The sequence below is a fragment of the Gekko japonicus genome, unplaced genomic scaffold, assembly GCF_001447785.1.
Source record: "Gekko japonicus isolate JY-2015 unplaced genomic scaffold, Gekko_japonicus_V1.1 scaffold689, whole genome shotgun sequence".
Taxonomy (NCBI): Eukaryota; Metazoa; Chordata; class Lepidosauria; order Squamata; family Gekkonidae; genus Gekko; species Gekko japonicus.
The window spans coordinates 153801-163975 of NW_015174862.1; the positions used below are offsets into that span (position 1 = coordinate 153801).

The 10175-nt window shown below is 46.6% G+C and overlaps 1 protein-coding gene across 3 annotated transcripts in view; it reads left to right on the plus strand.

The window, feature by feature from the left end:
- The window catches only part of AGK (acylglycerol kinase), a 67163-nt gene extending 64420 nt beyond the window's left edge, over positions 1-2743 (plus strand). For all 3 annotated transcript variants that reach the window (XM_015424709.1, XM_015424708.1, XM_015424710.1), the window contains one exon: positions 1934-2743. In XM_015424709.1, the coding sequence (XP_015280195.1) occupies positions 1934-2068 (135 nt within the window). In that variant the 3' untranslated portion in view covers positions 2069-2743. The remainder of the gene's footprint in view (positions 1-1933) is intronic.
- The last annotated feature ends 7432 nt before the right edge of the window (positions 2744-10175 follow it).

The window sequence follows — 10175 nt, forward strand, 5'->3', positions numbered from 1 at the left end:
TTCCCTAGATATTTAATGTTTATTTAATCCTTCTTATAGCATACTTTTAAATGGGGGGGAGGGGGCATTTTTACTGCAAAGATACAATTCATGGTTTGCGTGGCAGGCTGGATACACTGATTTTTCTGTGCTCAGTGAATTGGACACATTCATGGAGATAGAACTTCTATGGGCAGAGGCAGTACACTAGTAATACAGGCTGCTGGCAGCAGGCGGAGGCTGTTGCTACTTTGCCCTGCTTTTTGAGCTTCCCCTGAATATCTGGTTGGTCGTTGCAGGAAAGATGATGCTGGACATCATCATCATATTTCTAAACCGCCCTCCCCCTGAAGGGCTCAGGGTGGTATACAATGTATATAGAACAATGTATATAGTTAGTCAAAAAATCAACTAAATAAATGTCAAACTCATTTGTTATGAGGGCCGGATCTGACATAAATGAGACCTTGTTGGGCTGGACCATACGTGTCATAAAATGTAATGCCAGGTAGTGGAGAGAGAATTTTTTTCAAGGACACAGACAAACACAATTAAAGATTTTTAAAACTTTACATAAAACACGCTTAAAATACTTGCAATATTTTGTCTATTCATTAGAAGACAGTGTCTGATAACTGACACCTCTTGCTCTGAATAATTGCATCAAAATGTCTGTGCTGTAGCAATCTTGAGTATGCTGTTCAGGTGTGTATCTGTAAGCTGCAAAGCAAGCTCTCCCTCATTCCCTGCCTCCTTTCAAGGAGGAGCTTCAGCCAGTGGAAGGAAAGAAAGGCTTCCCTTTGTCTCCTGTATACGATTGAGGCAGCCTGGCCAGGAAGCGAGCTCTGGCTGGTTCCTTCCCATCCCCTGGGAGGGGGAGGGGCCTCAGCCAGTGCTTTACCAGACTCTCTCAATCACACAGGAGAGGCTTGCCTATCTATCTCTCCTGTGCAATTGAGAGAGTCTGGTAAAGTAAGCTGTGATATAGCAGCAGCAGCAGAACTGAAAAAGGAAGCAGGAAACAACCAGGACCTTGCAGGCTGGATTGCAGCCCTTCAAGGGCCTGACCCAGCCCCTGGGCCGCATGTTTGACACTCCTGCATTAAAAGCTTATCTTCAATGGTGTTCAGAAATATGGTCCTCTTTCTCCATGGGGACAGGGTCATGGGCCGGATACGATGGGGAAACCATTGCTGTCTTCAGCCGTAGGCCCGGTGGAACATCTCTGTCTTACATGCCCTGTGGAACTGAGCTAGGTCCCGCAGGGCACGGATGTCTCCAGGCCGAGAGTTCCACCAGGCAGGAGCCAGGGCAGAAAAGGCCCTGGCTCTGCTTGAGGACAGCTGGACGTCTTTAGGGCTGGAGACTACCAGTACCTTCTGCTCTTGTGAGCGCAAGGCTCTTCGGGTGACTTAGTGGATCACTGGTCTAAACTAGAAAGGCTCTTCTTAAACACGTAAAGCGTGAAGGGAACAGAGAGCCGTCTGTGGCTCCTTGGCCAGAATGCCTGTTCACGCTGCTCATCTGTTTCTGTTATATATGCAGAAAGAGCAGCAAAATGAAGGATGAAACCATAACAACTATATGCTTTTGAGATGTGATCCCCCCCCCCCCTCCGAGTTATAAACAAAGTTTTTCATAGCCACAATAGTCCATGGCTTTGAAGGGCATTCCTTCAGCTTCTTGCATACAGGGGAGAGGCTAGGCCATGGTACCACTGAGGAGGAGAAAAAGGGGTCTATGCATGAGGAATGAGGTATTTAATAAGAGAGCACCTTGAAGGAGACTGAGCAGAGACATTACCGAGCATGAGGTGTGTGACCATATTTCTTGGTTTGTCCTGGTATATACCGGGGGTGGGGGGGAGCTGCTCAAACCTGTCCTCAGGCAGCATATCTGGGTTAGTTTTCCTGTTTGTAACTGGTAGCAGCAACTCTCTGCCTTCTCTTTCCAGGATACAGGAGGCTCCTTGGCTATAGACAATGAGGAGTATGAAGCCATGCCCGTGGAAGTCAGGCTGTTACCCAGGAAACTCCGGTTCTTCTGTGACTCCAGGAAAAAAGAGCAAATGCTTCAAGGTGCATCGTAGCCAGAGCAGAAGTCACTTGTTATTGCAAGTGATTTTTTTCTTAAGCTGAAAGTACTCAAAACAATGCTAAAGCAGCAGCTGAAAAGTTTATATGCTCTTTCTGAAACAGTGAAAGCGGTTGAAGTCTGGTTGTGTGTAACCAGCTGTCAGGCTCCTAGGTTGTCTTAAAAATGGCTGAAGATAAAGGGATCAGAGATGACTGCGGCAGAATACAAGGCAGATGCATGAACATTTTCTGAAACCTGACTGTCCAGTACTGTGTAAGTGAAGAATGTTTTTCCAATGAAAGTGCTATTTGGACTTGTTTGGTGTTCCATAGTGCGTTTCCTTTGTTTGGATACTTGACATCCATACACCCTTCTGAAATCTGCACACGTTCCTAGGGTTATGCTGCAGTGATGCATATTTCTGTCTAGACAAAGTGAAATTCAAAGCCCTGTTATACTGATAGACAGGTTGTCTGCCTCTAGCATGTTCTCGCCTTCTATGTCTGGCTCTGCAGGCAGAGGTCTCTTGTAACCCTGCCATCCAAGGTGGTTTTAATGAAAGTTGAAACAAAGTTAGGACTTTGCCCACACACAAAGGCTGTATACTACCTGTGACGTCCTCCTTATTAGGGAGGACTAGTTTCCCTTTAAAAGTTTTCTTTATTTCGCTTTACTGAGTAGAATCTGCTGCCACCAGGAAATTTTAAGGATTTCCAAACCTTTATGCTTTTACTGTTGCTCTTTTTAATTTGGTAGACCGAGTTCAAGGCTTACAGGGATCTATGTGGTCCTGGGAAGTATTTCATTCAGAGCTGGTATAAACTTGGATGAAAGAGGATTTATTGAAATAACTACTAAATAAGAGGGTTGTACAATGTAACTAGTAATGTATAAATGATGAACAATTTCTTTGGTATCACACAGTCTTATCCCTCACTGACAGGGATCTTTCAGGTAACTTTGTAACACTTGTTTAACTCAAGGTCATATATGTTCACTGTTTCTCTCCAGTTTATCAGGACATACAGCCTTTCCTATACCTTGTCTTCAATTAAACTTTCATTTACTTTTTCCTATACACTCAGCTTTCCTTCTGTTTCTCACTGAACTACCTCAGCTTCAACACAGAACTGCTTGTCTAACTCAACTGTCAACTTGTAACTGCAACTCCTGACTGACGCACAAAACCTCCACCCAGATTCGCTTCACGCTTCCAAAACCCCTCCCCCTCTGTCATTCCACACTTGCCTCTCTCAACCACTCTAGTCTATCTACCACAGCCATGCAACCAAACTTTTACAGAGACACACACACACAGAAACAAGGAATCGTTACACTACTGTTGACTTCTTCCACAAAAGATAATGGTTTCAGCCAGACACAGGCAGTGGGAGACTAGAACCCATGCCCCCACCCTAAAGGAAATTATAACTGCAATATTGCAGCATACCTTCCAGGAAGGTTCTTGAGGACTACAGACGTTCTTGTCATTATTTTTATAATTTAAGAAGCACTTCCTGGTGAATCTACCTTTAAGATCACTTTGAAGAACGATGCATCGCATTCTAGGATAACAAATTGCATCACTGTCCTCTAAAGGTTAAAAAAAAAAGAGTAGGCTCAGAATAATTGGCAAAAGGAACAGAGGGCAGTTGTGTTAAAAGTGAATTTTATTAGGATAAAAAAAGATCATTATTTACATGAAACATTTCCTTGGGATCCACACAGGCATACACATATTTAGTGCCTTTCCTCTAACTGACAACCAAAGAATGTCACAGGAATTGCTTGTTATCAGTAAAGAAAAGTGCTCAGTCACAGCTTAGTGAGAAGAGTCTGGCTGCTGGTCAGATCATATTTATCCTTATTGGGGGGGGGATATGAACTGGTCTCAAGCAGGCAAGTTCAGAGGACCATAATCCTTCTAGCTTTATCAGATCAGAAGAAGAAGAAGAGATTGGATTTATACCCCGCCCTTCACTTGGAGTCTCAGAGCGGCTTACAAACTCCTTTCCTTTCCCTTCCCCTCCCCACAACAGACACCCTGTGAGGTGGGTGGGGCTGAGAGAGCTCTGACACAAACTGCTCTTTTTCAAGGACAGCTGTGCCAGAGCTTGTGACTGACCCAAGGTCACATTAGCAGGTGCAAGTGGAGGAGTGGGGAATCAAACCCGGTTCTCCCAGATTAGAGTCCGCACACTTAACCACTACACCAAACTGACTGAAAACTGCAGCACCAACTAGGGAAATGTCACTCTTGGCTCTTTCCCCCCCTCTCTGTCAAACGAGGGGGGGGGGAAGGCTTTCAGTCTTGCACTCAACATTTGTTCATCATGTAATAAAGCCCCCTTTATTAGACTCACTGGAACAAGCTCTCATCCAATGTAAGAGAGAACCATTGTAGTGATAGCTGCCTAGTCAGAAAAATGTACTAGTTCCATTAAAAAAAACTGGTCTGTATTCCCTTCTAAGAGTCAAGAAGCTGGCTTTCCAGAGATGGCATCATCTCCAGAGCAGAGGCTATTTAGTACTTTTTATGTTTTGTCTGGTCCCCTCTCATGCATCCATCACTTGATGGCTTGCCTGTGTGACCTCACACTGCCATTATTACCTTGATGTCCCCTCAAGCAATCTACTTTTCACAGTAGGTTCCACACATTCCATTGCCAATAATCAAGTAGTTTCCATGCAATGTGGGAACCTTACCGTTGATACAAATTGTGCTCGCTAAAAGAACAGCAAATGCACTATGAAGTAGTAATTTTTAGGGTCTTACAGGAGTCAAGGCAGACCTTTTAGGTTTTCAGTATTTCTATTAGGAGCCGAAGGGAATATTGGGGGCCAAGGTGATAGCCCATCTTGACTTGGGCAAACCAGGTTTTTTAAAAAAAATAAAATGCAGTGCAACACACTCTTTTGTTTTTGTTGTTTAGCATTTACTTATCAGACTAATGCACAGTAATCGGAACATCTCTGGTTCATCACAACTTTCCCTTTAAGATGACCCATGCAATTGTGGTTTCTACAGCTTCTCCAACAGTCCTGCACTGGGCATTCGGGTTTCAGCACATTTTTTTTTAACTTATTTGAACCAAAAAAATGTATAACAAAGGAGAGAGAAACACCCACCCTAACATTTCAAGAATGTTATAGAATCTCCTTTTCAAACACGTTGAAGGTGGCACTGGGCAAAGTGGCAGACCGCATGGGTCTATCACAAGGGGCATGTCAAATTTTATCAGAGAAATGCTCACCAAGTGGTTTGAGCCTCCCAGGATAGGGAGGCAGCCTGGTATAGCCAGATCGTGGCAGCTAAGCGGGGTCTGCACTTGGATGGGAGACCCCCGAGGATGGCTCTGCAGAGGCAGGCAATGGCAAGGCAAGCCACCTCTGCTTCTCACTTGCCTTGGAAGCCCCTTGCTGGGGTTCCCATAAGTCAGCTGTGTGGCTGGAGGGGACATACGTATGCATGTAACTCATTACAGGGCAACGAATGAAGAGGCTTGTTTCCGTAGCAAACGGCTAAATGGGGCTAGGGGGAATGTCAGCGAGTCCCACAGCCATGCGTTTCTCGCGGCGATTCCAATCCTGTGCTGTTGCAGTGTTTTGAAATGTTACCACATGTTGCTTTCTCCTGGGACAGCAAGCATTTAATAATGGTGACAAGGAAGAATTCACCTTGACAGTGATTTCTAGCTTTCCACAGCTTTGTGGACTGGGTGACTTGCCTACTGGGCCAGCACAAGGTGCACCAAGTAAACTTACAAGAGTGTTGGATGTGCAGACTGGGGAGGGGAGAAAGTGCAGTTAGTTACGTTTGCAAGGGACGGTAGGTTGCCTATAACATGACTCGTTTCCAGTGTTTGACTTGGACATAGTACCCAAAAGTGATCAACAACTACTGTTACTTCAAGGCTCCTATCCATTCTTACAGTAAAAAGCCAAGTATTTTTATCTAGGACAAAATGGGACTTGAGATCCCCCCCCCCCCCCGGCCTTTCAGCCCTGTGGCCCCGGGGTCGAGGATTTCCTTTAATCTTTTACGCAGTTTTCCAGCCCTGAAAGACTGCAAAGACAGATCATCAGCTCTGCTTCATGAAACTTCAGAAGAATGGGGGGGATGGGTAGGGCACTGTGTGGAGTTTCCAGAGGTCAGTGCGTGAGGTGGGTTCAAGTGGTGCCCTGTAGTTTCTCTTTGTGTTTTCACATTACTCACCGAAGCAAAATGGACAGTGTGAAACAGGTAAATTGCACAATTTTCCTGAACTGTACAGGGACCAAGACTTCTGTTAACCCAGATGCTGAGCAAGGATGTAGCACACATATTCAGATTCCAAGCCAGTTTTAAAAAATACAGTTGTTTCTATTTCAGTTAACCCAGATGCTGAGCAAGGATGTAGCGCACATATTCAGATTCCAAGCCAGTTTAAAAAATACAGTCGTTTCTATTTCAGCATGAAAAGTAAATTACTTAGAATAAGATTCTCTGGCATCACTAGGTTTTAGGAGCCAATTCCCTTCTGTTTCAAGGTTTTTCTGCCCCTTCCATTGCTGTGAACTACCTTTTGAAAACTCTGGCAGGCATCAGAAAACAGCAGAAGGAGCAACTGATGCTGCCTTTTTTGATTTAAAGAAGGAATGTACATTACATCTGTACAAATTAAATTGTAAAAGGGGTTGAAGGCCACATATCTGTGGGGGGGTTTAATATGGGCAGAAGGGCTCTCATGCAGCGGTATCAACAACAACCCAAAACAGCAGCCTTGTGACAGTGAGTAATCCCCACACCGGCTCCTGTGGGGGTCACGTCTTTAAAACATTAACAGCAGCCCACTGACATGCAGGTATGAAGCAGTGAGCCTTTACCTGGTGTAAGACACACATCACCTGCCAGATCTGTTGAGTGTCACGCTCCTGTTAAAGCAATGGGACTATTTTCCTTTGAACAGAAAAGTTGCCTGATTTAATCTGCTTTTATAAATCTCTCTCTCGCTTTCCAGTCACCTCTTGTATAATACTCAAGTCCTCTTTCAAGAAACTGTAAATCCCACAGGCATACGGGCAATGCCACCCGCAGGGGTACAGCTGCCACCTGCAGAAACACAGGCAGCCAATAAAGCCCATAGCGTCTCTTCTTCATCCTGTTGATGGGGGAATCTGTGGGGCCCTGGATTTTCCCTACTGCATGATTAATGCTGACAGGCCAGTGTTGTAGAGTGGTTTTTAGGGTACTGGACGGGGACTTGGGAGGGGCAAGTTCAGATCCATACTTGGGGCCAAACCAGATGAGTGCTGGAAACCCCAGTTCTCCAATATGCAGGGGCCCAATTTAGACAGTATATTGCAGGAAAGAGGGCTGACACACAGAGAGAAGTTTATCCCAATAGGGCATGTAGTGGCTCCCTGAGATCATTTCAGGTTGAGGAAATGGCACGGGGGAGGGAAGGCATTAAACCCCCTCGTGCCGTGACTTCTGATCAGATTCGGGGGCCTCTTGGCCTGAGCCTTAGAACTTAGTTTTAAACACTGCCTGGACCTTCAGCCGTGACTCTCAACCATGAAGCTCCCTGGGTCACCTTGGGCCAGTCATTCCCCCATCAGCTTAGTCTCCCTCAAAGGGTTGTGAGGGCAAAAGGTAGGACAGCCTGCTTCTCTGAAGGAGAAAAGTGAGATAGGGACATCTGAAGACTTCCAAGTCTCAGAACTGCAGCTCAGTCTTTTGCCAGATAAGCAGAACACAGGGCAAAGAGACAAATCAGAAGCCTGACTCCTCCAGGAATCCGCTGTGGTGGACAGCAAGAGAAGTAGCCCTCCTTGCAGCAGACTGAGCGAGTGTAAACAGCCAGATGGAGATGCTGAAAAGAGTCTCAATTATTAGCTTTCCTTGTGCAAAGGAAGTCCCTCCCTGCAGGACACCTAGAAATGAGGTTAAGAGGGACAGGTTGTGGAGGCAGAAGGGACAGACCTCTTCTGTACTGTAAAATATGAATGTCGTCAAATATTATGGCCCACAAATGGATTCTTTAATTGCATCCACCCTACTCTTAATATATACATATATGTTTTAAAAATGCTTAGTACTCTCTGCAAAGAGTAAGAGTGCAACACAGCAGAATTCCAGGAGCAGGTTGCCTATATTCAAAGCACTAAAAGCAAGGCAGGAAACAAGGAAATCTCCCTGCAAGGGCAGCCAGTAACAGCAGTCAGGGACTGAAGTGCCACGATGCCGAAGGAGCGCGTTCCAGGAAAGACCTGCCTCTGCAGAACCCCGTTGTTCTCCAAGAGGGGTGGCCGAGAGATGCCTGATGGACCCCCAGATACCAGCGAGCTGAACTGAATAGGGCAGGGGCAAACTCTGGCCCACACTTGATTGGCAACGAACTACTCAGAGGAGCCCCTGTTCGAATTTCAGCAAGGGCAAGCAGTGTTGGCGCTGCCTGTTGACTTGCTCCCCTTCTCCATAAGCATCACCAGAGAGTGTGGCACGTGTTTATTTATCCACCTTGTCCACTTCCGCTGCTAAAAATGCCGCAGCCTGTGGGATTAAATGTATTTTCCTTGTGTATTTCTGAGATCTGCAAGACCACACGTGCACTGAGAGTTACCCTTAAGCACCCTCTCGCTGCACGCCGTGGTCCCGATCTGAAATTGGGTCACACACACTTGGGAATTCCTGGCATGGAACTCACAGTGCACACCTGATAGCGCAGATCCAGGGAGGACACGAGGAAAGCATATTTAAGCCGCCTGATGCTGGCTGTATTGGGGGAGGGGGGAATACATGATTTCTGTCTCAAATCATGGAAAAGACTGCACCAAAGGGTGCCATGGTGATTCATTATTGGGATCAGGACCCATGTTGGGGGGGGGGGGGCAGACCAAACCTCCTAGCTGCCTGCCTGCCTGCCTGGCTGGCATCTGATCAGATGTGTTGAATTTAACATAGCAGTGAGGACAGGCAGGTGCCCGGTCCTCATCTGCAGCCACCAGGTGGAGAGAAATGGGCTCAACTATCTGTGGCGTTACTTAAATGTACTGCTAGATCCCGGTGCACCTGACCACAAGCAAAAGGCAGTGAGGCCGCTACGCAAAACAAGCCGCAAAGAAGCAGCCCAGACTGACACAGATCACTGCCAAAATGTCTGCGATGCAAGTTAAGCCAGAGTCTAAACCTAGCAGGCTCTTTTGCCCAAGGCAGAACTTGGCAGGTCTGAACAGCAAGCCCAACGGCTCCCACAGGCAAAACGAAATACCTTTGTTGGGGAGGTGCAAAGGGCTCACTGCTGTCTAGAGCCCTTCTAAAGCCAGGCTCCATCCAGAACACCCACAGGGGGGAAAGTTAACACACACACACCCTTACTGCAATTTCAGTGCAACCCCATTGTCACCTCTTCGGCTGCAGAACCAGATGGTGGCTTCAAAAGATTCATGGGGAGAGGCATTTCCGATGCTGTTCCCTGCAACAGAATGATTTGCCTCATACAGAAGGGATTGCAGGAAGCTGCCTTATACTGAGTCTGGTCATTCTCTACCAAGGTTAGTATAGCCTACTCGGACTGGCAGCTACTCTCCAAGGTCTCAGGCAGAGGTCCTCCACATCGCAGTACCCGATTCTGTTATCTGGAGATACCGGAGGGTTGAACCTGGGGCCTTTTCCATGCAAAGGTTCTGCCACTGAGACACAGCCCAAGCAAGAGAACAGATACACAGGGGTAACTGGGGCCATCACCACTAGAGCTACATCTGAGCATAAATTCCCCTGGACAGACAAAGGCGGAGAGAGTCCGACTGTATAGCTGCAGGTGGTACAGTCAGATTCTGCACGAAACAGAGTGAGGGACGAGGCTGATATCACTGGTTGGAAATGGGATCACTCGTACTTGGTCCTTCCCCCATTTTTGGATGGCAGTTCTGAAGTACTCATTGTGGCTGAAACGTGAGCTAACACCAAGTAGGATCTGTCGAACAGTAACCAATATGGTGGCGAGGGACGAAGCTATTAAGTTTATTCCCATTGTTCAGCCACAAACCTAAGGCCTATTGCTTTAGCAATGCCAGACATGGGAGAATCATCCATCCTCCACTTCTCCCCCGTGTCAAGGTGGGGGGGGGGCACTGGC